General features: G+C 44.9%; 1 protein-coding gene across 3 annotated transcripts in view; it reads right to left on the bottom strand.

Moving 5' to 3' along the window:
- LOC106745972 (A disintegrin and metalloproteinase with thrombospondin motifs 9) overlaps window positions 1-22,569 on the bottom strand; it is a 49,329-nt gene that overhangs the window by 17,409 nt on the left and 9,351 nt on the right. For 2 of the 3 annotated variants that reach the window (XM_014622054.1, XM_014622061.1), the window contains exons 3-8: window positions 14,094-14,222; window positions 13,786-13,946; window positions 13,427-13,552; window positions 3,992-4,193; window positions 865-1,090; window positions 560-764 (exon numbers count right to left, since the gene is read on the bottom strand). In XM_014622054.1, the coding sequence (XP_014477540.1) occupies window positions 560-764; window positions 865-1,090; window positions 3,992-4,193; window positions 13,427-13,552; window positions 13,786-13,946; window positions 14,094-14,222 (1,049 nt within the window). The remainder of the gene's footprint in view (window positions 1-559; window positions 765-864; window positions 1,091-3,991; window positions 4,194-13,426; window positions 13,553-13,785; window positions 13,947-14,093; window positions 14,223-22,569) is intronic. The other variant, XM_014622066.1, reaches the window with a different exon arrangement.

The raw sequence follows: 22,569 nt of genomic DNA, 5'->3' as shown, positions 1-22,569 counted from the left end.
GGGGGGGGGGGGGGGGGGGAGGGAGTAAAGACTACGGAACGTCACATTAAATGGTATAACTTATAAATACGGATGTGCGTGACTATCCACTTCGTTTGTACTCGTGACATTTGTTTGTACATTTGGCAGCATTTGATGACAATTTTTGAGTTTTAACACAGAGTTTTGTGTTAATCAAACTGTTAATTTTGAAATATTTATTTTTTTAAAAATGCAACTTTTACCAAACAAAATTATAAAATCATTAATTTGATATTATGTACCTAAAAATTATTTATATCTTAAAACAATATTTTAGCGTGTAGTGTAATAATTATTACCCACGATATGGTTATAAGCTATTTTTTTATTTTATGCGTCGGCAAAGAGGGAAGTAATTCCACGTGTTACGTGATATTGGAAAGGAGCAGATGCTTTGTGACGAAGAGGAGGGCGGGAAAAACAAAAATATTCAAATTTATAATTGTCGAGTGGTTTGACAAAAAATACTCGGGTTCGAGGTAGGGACTTCCCCCCCCCCATCCCCCATTATAAATACTCGAAGAGAGTATGTACCCACCGTGCTCATCAGGACCAAGATGTAACTGATCAGGCCGCTGCCGTGATAATCCACCATTTTCTTGTCGGCCACCACCATGATCTCGATGAAGTATTCGCGCGGCAATGCTCGCCGTGGTCTCCACGTTACGAAAGGATCTGTCTCCATCTCCGAGTCCTGAGAGTACTCTCCGTTCTGATAGCTGTGTTCACGCGCACTGCGGTATCTAGAATTCACAATACGCACGTCAGGAACGCAGTTATTATGCGGTTAAATATACGACCGACTCGCTCAACGAGCTTTTCCCTCTTTTCGCTCGATCATACATCGGTCGATACCTGTTGTCGCGATCCTGCTCCTCGAAGAAAGCCCGCCGATACTCGCCCTGCTCCGTGAAACTCCGCTCGTATTCCTTCTCCTCCTCCTTGGAGCGTCCCAGGGACGCGGTTCTCCGCGTCAATGATCTGCGCTCCCGCGGACGCTCCCCGACGTAAATCTTGCGAGCGGAACTATCGTCCGTTAGCGGGGAAGGGCTGTCGTCCAAGTCGTAATCTGTCGACATCATAACGCTGATCACGATTATGTAACAAGTCGTAATATAGATTTCTTTCACGAGATATTTCCAGAAATAGCCTATCAATATTATCTATAACGTTGATATCCTGTCTTAGCGGATAAAACGTTACACTTCACGCGCATTTTATTACACGTCTCACTGTTGTTGCACTCGATTCGAGCACATTTTACGTCAGACGGAAACGTTGCGGAATTCCCCCGTCACACCGATTGTTACAGAAAGCCGTGGGTTTCTCAAGCCATTTTCATTTTTTGTGCGAAACCCTTGCGCGCGTGCGCGCGTGAAAGAGAGAGAGAGAGAGAGAGATACCAGACGAGTGTTGCGAGCGACATGCACTTTCACCCGATCGAAAATACCGTACACATCGCGTAACTTTCTAGCGATTATCGAATGTCTTACGTCTCTTACGGCGAAAAGAACGCGTTGGTAATTTGCATTGCGGAGGTGTGAGGTGAAAAAAATGATCGAGTGCATATTATCCTGCATCGCAAGGCGGCTTCTCATGCCCCGCTATCGTCGACGACATCCTCGTTATCTCATTACCGCATCGCAATCATCGTTTATTAAACGTTACATATAAGTGAAAGTAAAATTACTAAGAGGAGAGGAGATACAGCAGGAATTACACGTAATAGTCCGCGGGGACCATTCATATTTCTAAGCGTCGCGACCACGATCGAGTGAATAAATGGACTTTCGAGTCGCGTGACTTCACGAAGTCCGTTCAAGCCGGCCGATCCGCCGTGATCGAGTATCCGCGTAATAATTCGCTTCTTTTTCGCGATCCGGAGAGAGAAAAAGAGAGAGAGAGAGAGAGAGGAAGGGCCCGAGTCGACTTGGAAGTTAATCAGGGTACCCGTTAGCCCGAGACGCGATCGCACCGAGTCAATGACTTTTGCATATCGGAGAATCGATCGTCGGAGATCGCTAGAGGCTCCACGGGCTTAACGAGAACCACGTAATCGGCGCGTGCCGTCTGTCTGCATTTCCCGGCACGCCTCGTCGCATAGCTACGTTACTTCGCCTCGATATCTCGAGATCCTGATAACAAAGGAGTCGCAGTCTCGATATTTCGGACTCTTCGTCTCACTGAGTCTTGCAAGTCTTCTGTTTCTTTATATTTTATTATAAGAAAAATTCGTTCCTTCCAAGGATAACGTGGACGGAAAGTGATGCATTTTTCCCGGTGAAGGAATGAACAATATTTTTCACTTCGAGGAGAAGAAGAAAAAGAAAAACGGAGAAAAATCTCAGTTCCTGCAACTGGGGACCGGATGAAAACTCGAGAGCGAGAAATGATATCTCTGTTACCGTGACTGAGAACATTCGTGCGAACATTTCGTTTTAAAACAACTGAGAACGATTGACCGAATAAGAACTTCTTGCACAGAGAAAAAGATCTTCCTGGATTTAATAAAGTTTCCTTTAATTAATTTAAACAAACTTATCTTTTGGAATGGAGCAAACAAATGAATGTTTGATTGAGCAAATAGGATTTTTGATTATCAATATCATCAATAGCAATAAATATCTCTTTACGTCAAATAATATGTTTCTTTTATATTTTCATCCCAACGTTACAATAGTTGTCACAAGTAATAAATTGTTTAAAAGAAGTAATACTATGTTAGATAAAATATTAAAGAGTTTTATTTTTGTTTCAGTGGAACAACATATATATAATACAATAACATAAATGTTTCTTTCATTGAATATTATTTTTTTTTTCCAATTAAATATTATTTCCTCCAAATAATACTGTTCTTCCTATCAGATAATATGGTTCAGTGGTTTACTTTACAACATTTTCATTCTAACAAAGTGATATTTAATATTAAATTATGTTGTTTATACGTTAGATAAACTCAAGTCAGACAAACACGTATGCCAAATCCAGAGAAGCCTTTTTCCTTCTTATGCACAGGAATCTTTTTGTTCATACAACCGAGTTGTCATCTGCCCCCCCCNCCCCCCCCCCCAGCAAAGCAGAATTCCGCTGCAAAACTGTTTTTTTCCGTGTATCATACGCAAAGGCGAGAAGAATCTTTTTTCGCTACTTTCGCGTGAGAAAAAAATTATCCGCCACTGGTTTTGATAGTGATTAATTGATCAACGCCCAATTGATATCGTATCGCCGCGCGAACGGACCTCGAGGTTGACGTTATTTTTAAAAGATCGCATCTCGCGCGACCCGGAGCGATACACGAAGAGATGAGAATATTTGGACAGTGTATCGTCGACGACGTCGTTTTGTAGGCAGAGAGTACCGCGCGTCGCCAAGCTGTCTCGATGGTACATCAGAATCCGCCCGAGGAAAAACGTAAATGCCTGAACCTGTTTCGGTAGAGGTGGTCGGTGCGGGTATACGCTGAATGAAAAAAGACACGATGCCTTCTCTCCTCTCTTCGAGTGCTCGTGTGCGCGCGCGCGCGCACATGAACACGCATTTCACGTCGAAGCCAGTGTGTCGAGTTCATGCGCCTGTGTGGTCGCGCGCAAACACGGAAGAATTTATTATTTACTTCATTATATTAAGGCTCTCGGGACTTCGATCGCTGAGGAGTGTCGAGCCAACGAGACCAACCACGCAGGATTTATTAGTCACGAATAGTGTTATATCTGCGGAAGGATAACAACGTCCAACCGAAGTGTCGCACCGTCATCCCGCGTGGGGCTCTCTCGTTGGCCCAGATATTTCTCCTGGACTTATTTATGCAGACTCGTGTCTCAGTTTATCGTTTAGCGTTTCACTTGCAGCGGCACGGTCGATATGTCCGCATACACGAAATCGGCAATGTCGTGCCCCGATCCTTCCTACGCGGTGAGAATGCCGCGAATGAAATTAGTTACAAATGCACGAGTGAAAGTTGACTCACCTATCACGCCGCAGTTGCGATTCTTGACTTCGTCCTCGGTGATATCGAAAGCGGTGTCTTCTTTGAAGCTGGACGACGCCGACGCGGGTACACGGTAGATCGCGTGCTGCAGCGAGGACCCGAGGGAGTCCTTGTCATCCTCGCGCCAATGCTCCGTGGGTTTGATGAAGTAGCTTCCCATCGACGTCTTCATGTGACCGGTCTGAAAAAATTGTAATCAACATTCGAATCGCGATACATTACAATGATCGCGCTCACTCGACCTTCAAAATCAATCATCTTCCAGAGTCCCCGATCAAAATTCTATCAATTCTGTCGATTGAAGCCGATTTTACAATAGCCGTAAAAGTAGGTTATAAGCAAATATATATATATATATATATATAGTGCAAGAATTTCAACCGATTAAAAAAAAAAATGCATTTTATACTACAACTACCAAATACGCGCATCTTGTACTTTCGCTTGTCGATTAAAAGCTTCAGATGCCTCTCGTCGAGAGACAAATCGATTGCAAATTGACCACGAGAGCGATCTACAATGAAGAGAACACTCACTGGTTTCGCGAGATACTCTTCCGCACGAGAATAGTTCCCGCTAGTAATATCTTCGACTTCCAGCGTGGTCTATTTAGGGATCAGTTGTACCCCGACATTGCACTATGTGAGAACTTCCTCGATCCGAGCATATTATGCGGCAGGAGCAGCCAAGAGAGTACGCTCCCGCTAAATATAATCCGCCTACGTACATTCCGCGGGCAAATCCGGGGGAAAGACGCGGCCGCCACGGATGTGCACGAGTATAGACGAATCAATGGGGAATTCGTTAATGCCGAAACACAATGCAAATCTTCCAGAGAGGAGCGACTCCCTCGCCACTCGAGATATCGCGCGTCAGAAACTAAAACCTGCAAACGAACGCGACATACGCTGTGTGTCGAACGACAAATCAATCGATAATTCCCTCTCTAAAAAAATATGCTGTCTCAAAAATCCCGAATGCACCGAAACGTCGATTCCGACTGTGAATCGTTGTTCACTTCGACAAAGATATGTCATTTTCTCGTCAACAAATTTCAGCCTAATTTTGCCGCTAATTTAGTTAAACGAACTGAGATTTTTTCCGCATAATAGCACCAAGATAAATAACGCGCGCGTAGCGCGGGTCTGTGCTGGTCTAGTAGTATTGAAAAATACAAAAGAAAACAAATAATGTTACACCGGGTAAAATTAATCCGAAACTGTGAGAATCCACGAGTTGAAGGAAAGTACAGCTGATCATCCTGGACATCCTGTGCATTCGCCTGTACGCGCTCCGGTGGCGCGCCAAAAAAAAAAAGTCGAAAGTAAATGCACATCTGCGACGTCGCTATTTCTCTCTTTGCCCGACGGGAATGTCGAAGGATTAATAACGATTCACCTCGGGAGGCTCATAATTGAGCTCGTCTTTGACGAAGACGGTCACAGCACGACGGTCACGAGACGGGGTGAGCAGAGGGGTGGTAATCGGTCCGGCCGAGGGGAAAGTCGATCTTATTAATTAGCGTCCCTAATTACGGGAAATTCAAGCTGTCGTCGGGATCACGGATCACCTGTCGACTGCTCTAATGACACACCACGCTTCGTTACGGGAGTTACGGTGAAACTGGCTCAAGCAATACAGGGATACTTACCGATTATCAACGCCGCCTTAAGCTCGTGTTGCATTACACCGCGTTGCGGACGCGGATTGGGTTCGAATTGCGAGCTGCGAATCGTCAATTATCCGACGGATATCTTCAGCTATTTCAATCCGACCAGGCTGGTACATGATTCGCAATCCGAATCCCATCCGCAATATACGGTGTGATAAGGGCTTTAACGCGACTCGCGCGCTCCACGTAATTTCGATGTACCGCGGGCGAACACCGCACGGTTCGTTGCCTTCTAATTTACGATGGATCGAACCTAAAAGTTGTTCACACCGTTCTGCCTGTTAGACGCGTGTCTACATACACCTATGTGACTATCGCTTTCGTAATCGATTCTGTGTTATATATCGTAAAAAGTTGCGTATATTAGATGTAAGAAAGAACCTGTGTTTTGATGACGGATTTGATTTTACACGAGCGAAAATTACCTCCCCGCGAGAGGGTTTTACATTTTATATATATATTATATATTACTATTGCTACTATTATTATTTGCTGTGATGTTAAGCTTCCTCTTAGAGACGATATTTTTATAAAACTGTTCTTCATTGTTTTCAAATAGTGTGTTTGTTTGCTTTCCTTCTTTCGTTTAGATTCTTTATAACTTTCCCATCACTCATCATTTTCGATATGTCACTGCCCACACTAAGAAATGTTATTATTAATCATTTGAACGGGTCTATTTAATTTATCTTTATCTTTTTCTGCTTTTACTTGTCTTTTTCCTCTCTCTCTTGTATAATATTTTAGTTCTCCTATTTTCTTGCGCATAGTTTTCCCTTATATTGTTAACAATATTTTGTGATAAAGAGACTTATTTTCACGTAAAAAGGACGAAATAAATAGATGAAAAATCTCATTATTGTTTTGTGGACGGCTTTTGTTTTGGTGTGTCTGTGATTTTTTGTATTGCTTATATATTGTTTTTGGTGAGCTGGATTACGTGTTTCATAACTTATTATTATATATATTATCGATTAATCCATAATTATAATGCTCTGATACAGTGCTCACGAGATCCGCCTGTTAAAGTTATTTTAGAAACAACTTACAAGATTTATGCGCGATCGATTTTGCACCTCTCATGCATGTTTTCATTAGCAGCGTTTCTGTCTTTCGAAAAACAATCGATTATTTCCGCCCTGCCAAGCGCAAGTCGAAAATCGCCAATTCAGAGTAAACTTTCACCGAACAAGGATTCAGGATCACGTTGAAGTTATTTATAAGTGCGATGTTTCACATAATTGACGGAATATTACATGTTACGCGTTTACGTGAAATAACAGACGATTCGATTCCCGTTTATTTTCAGTCACGACGACGTATACAGATGCTATTAGAAGAACGCTATTTACAAACAAAGCGCCGTCCGTTGTTATCCTATCTGCTAACACCGATATGTTAACACCCTGATTAAACATTCTAACGGAGATGGACCCTCCCATTTATTTGTTTTTTCGGAATGCGGAGATTCTCGACACTTGTACACGTGCGCCGCGAAGGGAGCGAATACCGACGATGATCTGCTTAAAATATTTACAGCCCGAAAACAGCTCTTTAATATAGGTAAGTTACGTTAAGTTACATCTCTCTCTTTCTACGCATTACTAAATCATTATTTTATCGGGAGTTGCGGTGCGACAGGTTCGTCGCCTTATCTATTAAACATCAACTCGTAGAAAGACACGAATTTGAATATTAAAAACTTTCATTCAAATCATCATCCCTCGAATTTAATTTTCAGCGCTGGGGAGATGCGTTGGATTAACGTGGCTTATTAAAAACTATGTACAGGAAAATCTCGTTAGGTGTCTAGAAAAAAGTCGACATTGTGCATTTTACTCAGAAAGATCGCTAATATCTCGGAATCAAGTGACTCTGTCTTCGATTTTACTCGACAAACACGACAAGCTTTTTGCCAGTAAAATCTCAGCTCGTCCGTTTCTCGCCGGGTTAAAATTTTATCAACAACGTGCCGGTGCTAAAAAGCAAACATTCGAGGTGATGTTCTCTCGCTACTTAACTTCCTCGTACCATGTGTGGATTGTGTATGTGTGTGTGTGTATGTGAGTGAAGAGTTTTCCTTCCCGCGTACACATAAGCACGGAGACTCGCGTCCACCCACTGCCCTCCGTTCCACGTTTTCCTCTTCCTTATCCACTCCTGCTGCACGTTCCTCTCGTTTTACCCTTTTGGTAGCGAGCCCGCAAACGCTTGGGTAAACCCGCAAACGCTTGAGTAAACCCACAACGCGCCTTGGGATCTGTCGTTCAACGTCGAGTCATAAGTCTACCGCCAGCCGCGTCGGTGAGACGCGCTCACTCGGCGCGCAAACCGAGAAATTCGTCGGTGCCGAGCGGGTTCGGCGGGATAGCGAAGAATCGAGGAGGCTCGACTTGCGCCACGGCTGCGAGCAATCGGACCTCGCATCGCGGCTCGTCCGATTCGTTCGCGATTTGCATTCTCGCAGGCATGCACCTTCCCCCGCGCGCGCGGCTATTCCGCGGCACAAAGAACGACTTGACGGATACCGAGAACTCTCTCGCGAGCTCGGAACGCGTCGTTTTTCCCTATCCGCTTTTTTCCTTCCCCTCGCCTCTATATACGCCTTTATCTCGCTTTCCCATCCTCGCCCTTCTCCACCTTCTGCAAACACCCACCTTCCGTTCCGCCTCTGTTCGACCAGCATATCAGCCGTGCGGTAATCATCCGAAGGAGGAGAAGCTCGTCTCTCCCCCGACGAAAAGAGCCGGAGCTAGTTCGCGAAATTTTCCAGTCGATGGCGAGGAGCCCCGTATCGACGGTGTATAAATTCGTCATTTCGGGGAAGATAATTCAGGATTATTCGCAAACAGCATCCCGTCCGTTCAAACACGAGGCTTGCTCGGCTCGAAATTTATCGGCAAACGGCGAGGAAGGAATCACCGAGGATCCGCCGTTCCGAAGAATCCGAGTCGAGAGCGTGGTCGAGAGCCGATAGGCGTAATGACGACGATGCTAACTTTGAAGGCGCGGTTACGAGGAAACGGCCGTGGTATCGTGAACAAGTGTACTTGTTGGCCCGCAAACTCTGCCGGGAGGGGCGCAAAAGTGATGCTGACCGCGTGTCGTTCGCGGCTGCGCGCTCGTTTGAGAATTCGCTAGTCGTTATTTCGGTTCGCGCGCTCCCGTAAATCCGCGGTTTACGCTGCAACGCTCTCTCGACGGAGTGACGGGGGGAAAACGCCGAGAGGGAAAAGAAGAGACGCGATGATACCGAGAAAAAAAAAAACATTTCGAACGATGTTACCGAGAAAAGTGTGTGCAAGGCGTCCGTGCGCGCACGTTTCGCATGCAGAGAGCCGGCCGTTAAATTAAAGACGGCCGGAGCATCGGGCCCACGAACGAGAGTTATCTTTATTTAGGTTCCGCTTAATACGCAGAACATAATACATCATAATAAAAGGTGACTGTGGGTTGTAACATACACTCGCGCGCGCGGCCTGCATTTAAGAGGGGCAACGACGACGGGCCCCGCGGTAATTCGATACAGAAACGCGGTCTGAACGCCGTGACGTGAATTCGAGGACTTCTGATTCATGTGGAGTCCGTGTAAAGGAAAAGAAAAAAAATAAGAAATCGAAAAAGAGATAACGCGAGAGAGGATTTCGTTAGATCGATCAGTTTCGATCGATCAGTCTCGTTGCCTTTTTGCGTGCACACATATATTCGGGTGTATTCATCAATTTCATCGCTGCGACTCTCTCGGGCAGGACAGCGAGCAGAAGGCTCGATGAAGGAGAAATTTTCTCCAAGGATTTCAGCGAAAAGAGGACCCACCGTGCGCCGCCTCGTTATTTTAAACACGCTAATCGACCGGGAAAGGGAAACGAGCGGAACGAATCGAGCCCAACGTACGCCGACTTGTATTTCTCTCTTTCTCCCCGAGACGTCCGATCGGTATCCTTGTTAAAGTGGCCGCACGAAATGTCATCGCGGACGAAATATTTCTAATTAATTCCGCCTATTATATTACACATTTCTGCCAAGGTCGCCGGGTCGAATTGAAACTGGTCGTACCGGCTCGAACTCGCGGATTTAGCGTTCTCCCCGATGTGCCGCGTCACGTTGCACCGCGCGTGCCGAGAAAAACAGCACATCCAGTTCGCCGTTGCCGGAAATCGTTCTTCGGAAAAGTTTATGACGCCCGGTCGGAATAAAGAGACAACAAGGCCCGAGTGCCGAAGGCCGAAGACGCGTCTCGAGTTAGTTTCAGCGCCGCGACGCCGCTCTCGCGATCTGCGCGATCGCCCAGGAATATGTGGCTCTTTGTTGCGCGAGCTATATAAAACCATTCTCGAAACGGAGGACAACTCCGAATGAAGTTTTAATCCGAAGCGGAGATGTGTGCGACACTCGGAGAATTGAGAAGACGCGATAAACAATGGCTTGCCCCAAGATAGTCTCGTTGAGGAGGAATGATCTCTAAATTAAGATCGAGCCAAATAAAGAAGATATTCTGAAAGTATAAGTTCTTGTTTCGCCGCAATAATTTTGCCTGGAAACGTTCCGAGTCGTCAATCCGTGCCTGTAAAAAAGTTGATGTCTAGACAGTAAATCTGGCGTGAGCGTGCGCGCACGTGTGTGTGTGTATAAACGCGTGTGTGTACGAACAGCCGAAGCGATGTGTATACACAACGAAATGGTCCGAGGAGTGTGAATCACTGCCTAGGATATCCCGTATTTCCTTACTTTCGTTCTCTTTTTTCCTCGTCTTCTAGACAACGCTAGTTTACGCATCGGATGGGAATTCCGTGGCGAAGTTCCACCTACTTGTCCAGCTCGTAATTTACCGGGATTATACACGAAATGTATATTTTTGACTAGTCAAATGTTTAAAATCGTGCACAGTCAGATAATTCTTCTTTTCTCTCTCTCTTTTTCTCTCTCTTTCTCCCTCTCCCTCTCTCTCTCTCTCTCTCTCTCTCTTAAGATATCCGTTTTGCTTAATCCGCCGATCAGGAGATATTTAAAAGAGAAGATGAAAATTAACCGCAACACATCCGACAGAGATCAGGATGCTTTCAGCAGAGACGGGTAAAATTCTAATCGGGAAGTCGCTCGAGACACTCATCGTCGCGTTGACGACGTCATGACGGCGTTGTTTTGCGCTCCGGCAGAGTACAGAAAAGATAAATCGAGACAATATACGTATATCTCGATTGATCGAAATCACGTTTCCTTGGTCTCTCATAAGTGACGATCGGGGACACGCATCTCTCGGCGATGATCGGTGTAATTTTAAAGGAACCATTCCGTGCGTCGTGAAGCGTGCCGAAAAGGTCAACATCGAGAAAAGGCATGGGGGCGACAAAAAGAAGAGGGATAGATATCGGAAAATAATAATAAACGGAGGGAGGGAGAGCTCAGCCACCAAGTGACGTATCCGGACGCGCGAGATAGCGGCCGAGATTCGCTGTGTCTCGCGCAGGGTCGAGTAATTAGGTCGAGTGGCTCGACGCGCTATCGAGAGTAGAAACATCAAGGCTTGACTCCGCGGGCTCGCTTCTTCCTATTTCTACGGCTACTGAACAGACGGCCGATTGACTGCTCTAACCTTGCCGCGGCTAAATTAAAGCATGACCCAAATCGCACGCGTAGAACAAGTATGAAACAAGCGAAAAATAAATTCTAGTCCATTCTCGCCAGCTCGTTGCCTTTTCCGTGGAACTTGCTCGCGAAGGAGCGCTCGCCTCTGCCGGTCTCCGTCGAAAAAGGAAGATCTTGACCAACGGACCTTAGGTAAAATCCCTCCCGCGTGATTGAGCGCGCTCGCACGCATGTACGCGTGTGTGTGGGCACGCAAAAAGAGCCTTTTTATTTTCCCCGATAAACCATTCGTCTCGATGCTTCCGCGACATTTCGCAAAGCGGGATCCCGACCGGCGAGGGGAACACTGGGGCGGCGAACGCGTCTACCGGGTGTCCAGCGAGAGAAGAGACGTGATATACGAGCCGTCCGTGCAATAAATTCGCTTTAGAGCGTCGCAAATAATTCTCGCTCTCTCTAACACCTCTTGATATAAAATCCAATCGCCTGGCGCGCCGCCGTTTCCCATGGAGCGCGTCCCGAGGCTGGCGCGGATGACCGCGGCGGTTACCTCGCTGAACGGAGCCCGCGAAGACGATTCGCAAAAGGTGTTTCTCATGTACGGTCGAGCCGTCGTGTTTCTCCCTCCTCCCCCCTCTTTCTCTTTCTGTCGCTTTCTTTTCAGAATCGAGTAGCTTTCGCGAACGGATTCGCGAGACGCGGCGATTCACAATCGATCGTGCGCGGCGATGCCACAAATCACGTAAAGCGCGTGTACGCGGTTTCACGGCGTGCACGCAGCACGAGACGGCCGGCGGTTGCTCACTACGGAGACGGAGGGCCACGCTGCGAACCTTGAACCTATTTTTTGCGGGCAACTATTTTCAGACATCCCCGCGTACCGTGAAACAGGCGTCTCGGTCCGTCACATTCGCACCAGTCGCGCGTTACTCCGGTTCATTTTTTTTCTTATTTTTTATTCGGCCTCATTGAGCGACGGAAATCTCATCCGACTGAGGTGTCGCGTGGAAGAAAGCGCGACTGGAAAAATCCCCTCGAGTCCGCTCTGCGCGAGAAACGTTCTCGGACACATTGCCGGAGTCGTGCCGAATAAAACGCGGTGTCTTTTACGAGTACGCGATCGCGGTTTTTACGCGCGTCCTTCCGTCTCATGGCGGGAAAAATGACGAATAATCAGAGGAAAGAGCCGCCCCGCGCGTTCTATTTTCGCGTCAAGGAACAATAAGCGTTTCGACGGCTGCTTCCGATTTTACGACAGCGTAAAGTTACTTTACGTACGCGCGCCTGGATGAAAAGGTCGCGGAGAACGGACGACACTTTTCTTTCTTTTTTTTTTTTAATATCGCTGCCTTTCAGCTTTCCACGCGGGCGATGTGCGAACGCACAATCGTAGCACCACGGCGGATCGTAAATACCCATGGAATTCCGTGAATCGCAATGCAACTACGCAGTACCGGCCATGATATTTACGACCGGTGTGATTCAAGAGACGTTTCGAATTTTATTCTCGCAGTTCACCGAAGAGAGACCAGCCTGTGTCTGCATTCTTGATTTTTCGGTGCTGCCTGGAGAAAAGCCGGACGCGGCCAATGAACAAGAGAGAGAGAGAGAGAGAGAGAGATATGCGCACATGCCTGTCATTTTAATTATTATAATAAATATCGCAAGCCGAATACACGTAAAGAAACATCTCTCTCTCTCTCTCTCTTTCTCTCTCTCTCTCTGTCTTTCTCTCTCGTTAATTTCAAAATAATTGAAAAAAATAATAATATATGTTGTAAATTCAAATAAAAATTTCAAATTAACTCATTTCCCGATAGCTTTCACAGCGACGCTATCTGCGTCTTACAAAAATGTCGCACGCAATACCGAGGATCCAACATATCTGTGACACCGATAACAATAATAACCGATATCGACGTAACAACAGTCCAAAGTATATGTTTATATCGGCCGGTAGGAAATATAACATACAATATTATATTTAGCCGCTTAGACGAGCGGGAACTTTATGTTAATCGATTACTCGCGCCACAATGGAACACAGGCTCGGGCAGATTTATCATCCTTGGAATCGATCGGGATTAACTGCGCCGCGCCACGCGAATAAAGAATCACGAGGCGACGTTTTCTAAAGCTTAATATCTCTGACTCACCATTCCGTGACAAAGGCTGACACTGACCGCTGAACTTGGATCTCCATCGACCGAACCGCTGTAGAAGCAACCCAAGTGGTGACCCGCGTGCTCCCTCCTGGTCGTGTTCTCGCTCATATGCGTCACCTGCGTCGTCATAATGCAAAAGCTAATTAGCGTCGTCAATTAAGTAGCGAAATGACTTGCCAAGATCACGCGATCTCAGCTCATTTCGCTTTGACGCGCATCCTGCCCCCACTCTTTCACATAGATATCCACAGGACGGCCGTCTAACTCGGATTACATACCCCATCGAACTGGGGATGCAACGAACGATACATCACATCGATACAACGTCGTCGATCATCGTAGATCCTTACTTTTATGTCGGGAGACACGAAACTGGCGTCGTGCGCTAATCGCAAGCGAAATCGCTTGCCGAAGGCAGTAAATTCGTACTGCGGATGCGGGTCCCATACTTCGGCCGACGTATGCCGGAAGTGACCGCTGTGATGTCTCTCCGCCGTGGAAAACTCCTCGGCTGTGAACAAGAGAGTTCCCTTTCAAGCAGCACGGATCATTAATTACGTGTAGATATTTCAGACCGGGCCGGAAAGGAAAAAAGGGGAGGAGATACAAAGTGACGCGCGGATAAAAACAGACACGTCGCGACAAATGTGACACTTACGCGGATCTTCGTATTGATTTTGGCTAATTTTCAAGGGCTTCACGTACTCCAGATTGTCCTTAACGGGCGGCAACACATCGATCGAAGTGTCGTTGTACCTCTTCGTGTCTTGCGTTTCCTCAGAGAGTACTGTAATAAACAAGATAATCCAGATGAAATAATGAGAAAATTAACGAAGGAACGAAAACATTAAAAAATTTTAAAAAAAAGGAACAATTTAATATAGAAGAACATTTTCTGTATAAAAAAAAAACGAATTTCTCACGAACCAGGTTCCGTGTTCGCATAGATCAATTAAAGAAGGTATACTTTAACAAGATCTCAAAGCAACGTGTTTTCTGCAATTTCTCGAATTAACATACGTACGACAAGACAAGCGTTTCAACGAATCGAGGACGCTCGGAGTCGGACAATACGAAGTGGATTTCTCAAGTAACGATTTCTTCAGATAACAATATTAACATAACTCGCTGAAGAAGGACAGGACGCCACTTTACGTGCCGCTAATTACCTGCCGGCTAAACGAGCTGATCGACCGGTATAAACTGAACAACTGTGCACGCGTAACGATCAAGTAGGCACGTTCTACGATTTCTCTGGCGAGCCGCCGATGCAATCCAGCCTGGCTCCGACAGTTCTTTTACGCGATCACGTATCGAGCCCCGCGCCACGATCAGAGAGGGGGTGTCGGTATTCATTAATCTAGATTTAACGCAGGAACGCTCGTGCAAAGTACGACGAGCGAGAGACCTTGGGGAGATTGTTCGCGGAACAGCGACCATCGCTTCTCGCGCCTAATTATATCGGGCTTACCTACAACGCAATGGCCACAGTGGTGCGCCACGTCTGGAGAGGAACACATAGCGCACGCACGGTTCTATAATTACGCACGACAGTTTTCGCGAGACGAGTATCGAATGTCGGTTCCGAATCCCGAGTCGAGAGATAACCGCGGAACATCTTACGGCTAGGTGTCACGACACAAATGTACACACACCGCGGTTTGTATTGGCTATGGTTTCTATGAAAAAAAATCTAAACGTTGCAACTCGAGTAGTAAAGCAATCTACCGTTCGTTGAGAATTGTACGAACCTACATCATAAAGGAGTTGAGAATTAAAGCCGACTGTCATTTCGAATTACATGCGTAATTTTAGATTACATATTAACAATAAAAAATAATACAATAAAATATGATTTAAATNTATATATATATATAAACTGTTTCGATGAAAATACATGGTGTATCGGTATATATATTTAATGTTTTGTTAATCATCACGTTTTTATCTCCCTTTCCATTTTCTTCTCCACATTCCTGTAGGAATACATTCCCAGGCGAGTTATTTACGAAAGGAAATAAAACGAAGGAAAGACATTTCAACGCTATACGGCCACGGGTAACACCATAAAAGATTACGGAACAAAGGGATACCGTGTCGTGCCAGAGGAGATTAAGCCTAGTTACAAAATGTGAACACGTGGGCGACCGCGGCTGAGAATATGCATGTTCAACGTTGCACAATTCTAGAATGGTACGCGGATACTCGCAGGTAGAAGAGAGGATTTGTGAGACGAACCTACATCGTAAAAGAGAATATTCTTCTCTGGAAAATTGAAATATTTCGATTGCGCGATCGCTACTTTATTTATCTCCACCAATTGTTGCGACATTTTCAGTAATAAATTTTACGCGGATCCCATGGATTTTTCATCGAAACCGCGAAAATCAGGTTTTAGCGCAAGACAATCAACGAGAAGTGTGAGCCGCGAACGGTCGAAAGAACGAGTCCGATAATATTTTATAGTTGTACGTACGAAACAGCAAATTTGAGAGCTTGATACGCGACGCACAATTATTTATAACAAAATCACATGTAAGGCAATGTGTTAGACACGGCGCTTAATACACAGTTTAAGAGACCTTCGTTTATTTACATGCTAGTTTTCTTCGATACCAAGGAGGAATAAAAAGCATTTAGAGGCTATTCCGATTGATGCATTGCGATATCGCAATCTCATCCTTCACGATAACTTACATAATAAGTATATGCGACTCGCTGAAAACGCAATACGTTCCTCTGGCCATTTTTTTATAGATATCATAGCACGATTTACGGTCGCAATATAAGGTACTCAAAATACCACGACGGGGACAAAGATTGTGAAAGCGCGTCAACGTGTTCTCGTTGGCAATGACGAAGTGCTATCGCCGAGCCGGCACGTTTTAACGATCTCTATCATCAACCGGCTAAACCGTAAAGCGGAAAGCCGTTTTTACACAGGGGTTCGCGATCTTTGTTGCACCCGCCATCCACGCCGATAATAAACGATCCGTCAACGACTATCAATCATGGATAAGTGCTTACAGTTGAATCTATTAACGTATTTTAATGCCAAGTTCCTTTGGCTTTCTACGTTACATCTTCGTTGATCGTGCGACGATTCATCGATATGAGAGCGATACATGTCACGAGCATATGTGTGTGTGTGTGTGTGTGTGTGTGTGTGTAGGTGTGTGTGTCGCCGTCTCTTTAAATTTCTTGCGGCAAAATCTCACTCGAGAAACAGAATGATCGGGTCACTCGAAATCGAGTGATTGTTCGCTCATTTACAGCGAATTCTTCACTCTGAATGGTTGTTTTTGCTCGAAATGGAAAAGTGACGGCGTTATGCTGTATCATTTCGTAGATTGAAACTTTTACTATTATACAATTCTTCGCCTTTCACGTATACATATAAGATTGAAACTATTACAATTAGAGTCATTGTAACTCTACTATTATGATTAAAGTTATTTTTGCGACTTTCAACATGCGTTACGCGTAAGGCTGAAAATCGTGTAAGTCTCCGTCTAAGGAATGATATAATATACATGACGTCGATTGTACTCTATTGATTTTGCATAGGAACATATTCACTCCAGCGATTTCGAGTGGCAATATTTTCACTAGCGCTTCGAGCGAAAATATTGTCGCTTTTCATTTGTTTCGAATGGGACTCCACCATAGAGATATAAGAATAGAGAGAACAAGGGATATATGCTACCTGTAAGTGGAAGTGATAGAGGTAAAGAGAGAGATGGATGCCGAGTGTCCTATCTGTCTCTTTCTAGTTGAGCGCTGTGATTGGTTGTTACAATGAGCCGCCAAGACGACCACGCGACGTCAGGAGGGGAGAAAGCAGACTAAAATTTCGTTTTGTAAATATGCGTGCACATGTGTGTAGAATTAAAATTCGTTAAATATTCGAACGTTAACAAAATAATAATTGGACGCGATTTGTTTAAAAATGAGGCATTGTTTGAAATGCAAGGCGGAGTCTTATCCTGGATGTAACCGCAGTTTTCACTCGTAAGAAAGTACAAATACGTAACCTCAAATAATTATATGTTATTTTTTCCTACATTAAAAAAAATATGTAAATGTTGTAGACTACCGAAGGATGTAGATATAAGGCGTAAATGGTTGAATATACTTTAACTACCTTTGTATTTTGAAGTGAAAACAGCATATATTTGCAGTGATCATTTTAACAATGACAGTTTCTTTGAATTGGATGGAGAAAAATGTATAGCTATATCGTCGTTGGCGCGGCAGCCAATCCCAGCGCGTGACTAGAAAGAGACAGATAGGACACTCGGCATCCATCTCTCTCTTTGCCTCTATGACTTCCACTTACAGGCTTGTTCCCTCTATTCTTATATCTCTATGGACTCCATCCTAAGAAATTCAGAGGTGCGAACGTCGAGGCATTTTTACAATATCCAGAGGACGTAGATCCGCGTATAGCAGCAATCTATAATAGAACGCGCGGCCTGGTTACGTCAATAATAGGATATACGCGAAAAGGATGTTTAGCGACGGGATATGTAACTAATTCGATACATCGGCGCGGTGTTTGGGTTTTCGGCACGTTGTGCGATTGTTTATCACGGAACAGCGAGGAACCAATAGTAATTATCCATTTCGACTCCGCAGGCTTGGGATTTAGCCGTGATATTTCTGAAAATATCGTGGAAACGTGCCAGACGGCGCCAACCCTTTCGAGGGAACAACAGGTTCGCCTCGCGCCTTTACTGAAACTCGCGAAAGGTACTCCCGTGCGACAGTAACAATAACTGTTTCTGCTTGTACGTACGTTCGAGAGGAAACGCTTTTGAGAAAACAACGTAGTAACTATAGATATCCACCATATTTCCAGTTTCTAAGTGAATTGGAAGGCGGCAAGAACAAAGGCTGGACTAAAAATTTTTGTTGACATTGAGCATGGATAGCTGAACAGAAATGCACGCGTGTGTGTGTGAAAGAAAAAAAAAAAAGAGAGAGAGAGGGAGACATGCAACGCGAAATATCGAGCTTTCGAGATCTCGAAAAACGGAGATCGGAAAACGAAAGAGCTCTGTAGCAAGTGAAATGAAAATCGGTCGGTCGTAAAATCGAGTCGTTAAGACGATGACACGTGTACAACGCGAGCTACTGTTTCCCCTTTGGCGGAACGGAAATCTTGTAAGAATCTACTTGGAAAAGCTAACGGCAAAAAGAGTGATCCTCCGAACGTCTGGCGAATCGTACGTTAATGTTAACGACGCCAATCTCGCTTTTCTCAGAATGACATTCAACCATTTTCCTACATCTCTGATTAATAATAGAGGGCACACCAACAATTTTCTTGATCGTTGCCTGAAATCAGAAACGATAACAGCTCCGTCGTAAATATCAGCCTCGACTGTCAAGTATCGATATGACATCAACAACGTGGCATTACTCGCGAATGTTATGTTGCACGTTGGCACATACATAATCATATCTTTGTGACTATGTCGCGGGGAAAAAGAATACAGTTAAATCGTCCGATTGCCCGGAATATACTTGTCGCTACAAAATGATTCTTGTGATGTATGAACCAGATGCAACGACGATACCCAAGGATTGTCTCGGGGGTCGTCCGATGTCCCGACAAAATTACAAAGGATTAACTTTAACTGCCGTCTTTCTGTATGACTCCACCGCAAGTACGAGAAATAGAAAGCGGGATATTCTCGCGACCAATATCTTCCTCTGCTACGTTGACAATTAATGTAAATGGATATCTTTTCAACCTTACGGTGTAAAAATGAATAAATAAATCTATGACTCTTATGATATGCGATCAAAATGCAAATAAAAGTCAGCTACAAAGCAAGAGTCTAACGCCGATGTATAAGCAACTATATTGCCATGAACGTCTTTTTCATCTGTACGTGGAACAACATTTTTTTTGTTACAATATTTTTAAGGTGTACAAATTTACTGTATGTCTACAAAAACAGTTCCTTGCGCTACTTTTAAATGTCTCAAGTAATACAAGTAAAACAAGTATATTCTAGCCGGACAAGCTAGTATGGCCAGTCACAAGACGGTTGCAACATTTCTTTTTTTCGGTGAATCTCGCAATGCATCTTGTATCCGATAGGAAAATGTATCTCTTGAGAATTACTAAAAAAAAAACGAATTCTCTTATTGGATACGAAATACATTCCGAAACTTAAAAAAAAAGTGTTGCAACCTTCATGCGACTGACAGTACAATATTTGTTGTAGATTGCGGATGCTAATATCTTCCAGAAAAATATCCTCGGAGAGAAATTTAATTGTCGAGTTAAGCGCGTCATTAACACACACGTCTGCAGCAGATGGAAGGTTCCCTTGGGGCAATAGTTCCGCTAAAAACGATTCTAGTGTCGAGTCGTGAGATGACACATAGGCATATCGTTGTTAATAGATAATATTCCTTAATGGAACGGCATTCCATTCGGCGAATCAGCCGCAAATGCGCGCCAAACAGTCTGCGCGTCACGTGTCGTTAAGCATTCGCATCGTAAACGTATCGTCTGGGTTGACATTGTTTCCCCACATAAAAGAGCGGCTCTCATTATCGTCGGGGCATTTCTCTCGCATAAACATTTACAGTCGAACTCGCGACTCCGTCCCCCGACTGCGCCGAGTGACATCGAGAGGAAGGCGTTCTGCCTTGCTCTCACCACAAGGCGGACACTGTTCGCGAAAGAAAGAATATCTACAATCTCGCTCTGTTGTCGCCGTTTAATTACTGTATCGAAACGCGAGGCCACGACAGAGACTCCGAGACGTAAACCATCCGGTCGAGGCACCGAGACGACTCTCGTCTCGATCGGGACGATATCTCTCCACCAAATATACATACGTGCATACATCCTCTCGCGCCGAATAGTTGCACAAAATTTCCGAAACTCGGAAAAATTGCCGCCGGCCAACCGGCTAACTGAAATTCGCTTGAGAAACACGTGGCGATTAAGCAAATAAGCTGTAACTTCGCTGCATATAACGGACCGACGCGATTTCAGTGAATCGCGCTAATAAAACTGCCCGAGTAACGAACGTGTCAAGCGAGTCGTGCGGCGAAATTATATCTCACTTACGTCGGTCTATCGCAACGTCAATAGTAAGTTTGGGATACCGTGAAAGATGCGGTTTACCCTGAACTGACGGCGACGTAAGGAGAGAAAAAAAAGTCTCATGTTAGCGTGTTATTACTGAATGCGCTCGATTAGATATTGCGGAGATTGCGCAACCGTCGATTGCCCGATCGATTGGTGCGCGAGTAAATTCAAAAGTGTGTTAATGTCAATAGGCCTGTTCTTTTTAGCTGAACCAGTACTGTGCTAATGCTTAACTTCGTACCTTTTCTCTCATCGTCGAGTTACATACTTGTATCACCTTAACGGCAGAAAGTGCAAACTAGTTCAGCTAAGCACAGATCTAATAATTATCTCAATTGAAGACACGGCGCTAAAGAAACAAATTGCAGATAATAATCGTGGTTAAGGATTCTTTTATGCGGGATTATCATGAATCTCACGAGCGAATATAATGTAACGGTAAAAAGAAAAAAACATTGTAACGCATATGTAGAAATAATTGTTCGTGAGTTATGCGGGTGAATTAACTTTCATCTATGTTTGCAGTACCCATCAAATTGGGAAATCGCGCGTAGAGGGAGGCGAGATATTCTTGTGACATTATCTTTCTGCCACGCTGACTCGGATAGGGAGATTCTTCGGAGATCGTGACAGGTTACATATTTGTACTCAAGGCCACCCATTTGAGCACTTTCGTTGACTCACTCGATATGATCAAATGTTCCCAAGTGACCTTGTCTGGCCTTGAATGTCCTCGAGCGACAAGTCATTGAATTCATCTCGATACGCGCTACGGCAGTACAACGATGAACCCAATGATTCTGACCTATGAAACTCCGAGATTACGAAGGAACGATGAAAGACAGTTCTTTCTCCCGACGATTTCGAGAAGTACGATTCGTATCGTAGTTCGCCGCAAAAAACACTTTACCATCCGTCAGTAACAACGGAGAAGAAAGTAAGAAGATAATTGCAACTGGTAATTGGATCTCGAAATTACTATCTATTGATGACAACAGACAATAAGGAATAATAGTACGGAGAAATTTAGACACAGGCTGCTTTATTGTCGTCCGAAACCTTCCATAGCGCGTTTGCCAGCGCGAAGCCGCGTACGAGCGGCTGCAAAAGCTGTACGTTTTACCGCTTCTTCTAGAGTCCATTAAAAGCGACGATTGGGATAACACGGATCAAACGTGGTGTAAAATCACGAGCAGCAGCGGCACCGGCGGCACCGCGCCGAGGAGGTTCAAGACCATCGAACGTTATCTTCCAGAGTGCCAGCTGGCTTCGGCTATTTTAGCTCGAATGGTCTTAGACGTGAATTATGACCGGGCGACCGATATATCCTGTGTGTGTAGCGAAGCTGAGGTGATCCGAGTTCTGTATATCGGCCGAAATGTTTACGGACAAAAGCTTTAAACGTCTGGCGGGTCTGATATTCGAGCGTCCTGGGCTTTCGCGACTCCGTCATCCTCGAGAGTAAACGTCACTCGTGGATTAACGGTGCTTCGCTTGTATGTCGCCCGACGCTTAAACCAATGAAGGGAAACAACACGCGTTTCGTTAGCCGCCCATTAAAACCGCCCTTGTTTAATCCGGTCGAACGAAGCAACTTCTCCTGGCCTCCCTGCCCCCTTGATTAAATAAACTGCCCAAAATCGATCCCGGTTACTTCTTACGCTTGCTGGACATCGAGATACGCGGAACATATCAAACGTTGCGAAATTTGGTGATTTAGCATGTGACTTTTGACATGCAGCGAATCAAATTGACACGCAGCATCGACGAGCTTCTGCAACTTGAAATTTTCTGCTTGGAGAATTGATTCTCTCGGAAAAATATTCCGCGAGAAAAAGGTTCCGGATATACTAGACATTCGATATGAATATTCAAGATATTTGCCGCAAAGCATCGTTGACCTTTCGCATTTCCTCGGAGTAGCGAATGAGTCGCATCGCGCGGGGCATTGCGAAATCAGTGCTATCGTATGAGAGCGTGTGGAATCTAGCGATGCCTAACGATCGAAAAAAAAAAA

This window comes from Dinoponera quadriceps, unplaced genomic scaffold (genome assembly GCF_001313825.1).
Source record: "Dinoponera quadriceps isolate SergipeBrazil2010 unplaced genomic scaffold, ASM131382v1 scaffold120, whole genome shotgun sequence".
NCBI lineage: Eukaryota > Metazoa > Arthropoda > Insecta > Hymenoptera > Formicidae > Dinoponera > Dinoponera quadriceps.
The sequence above is the reverse complement of the archived record's forward strand: the minus strand, read 5'-3'. Positions and strand labels throughout refer to the sequence as shown.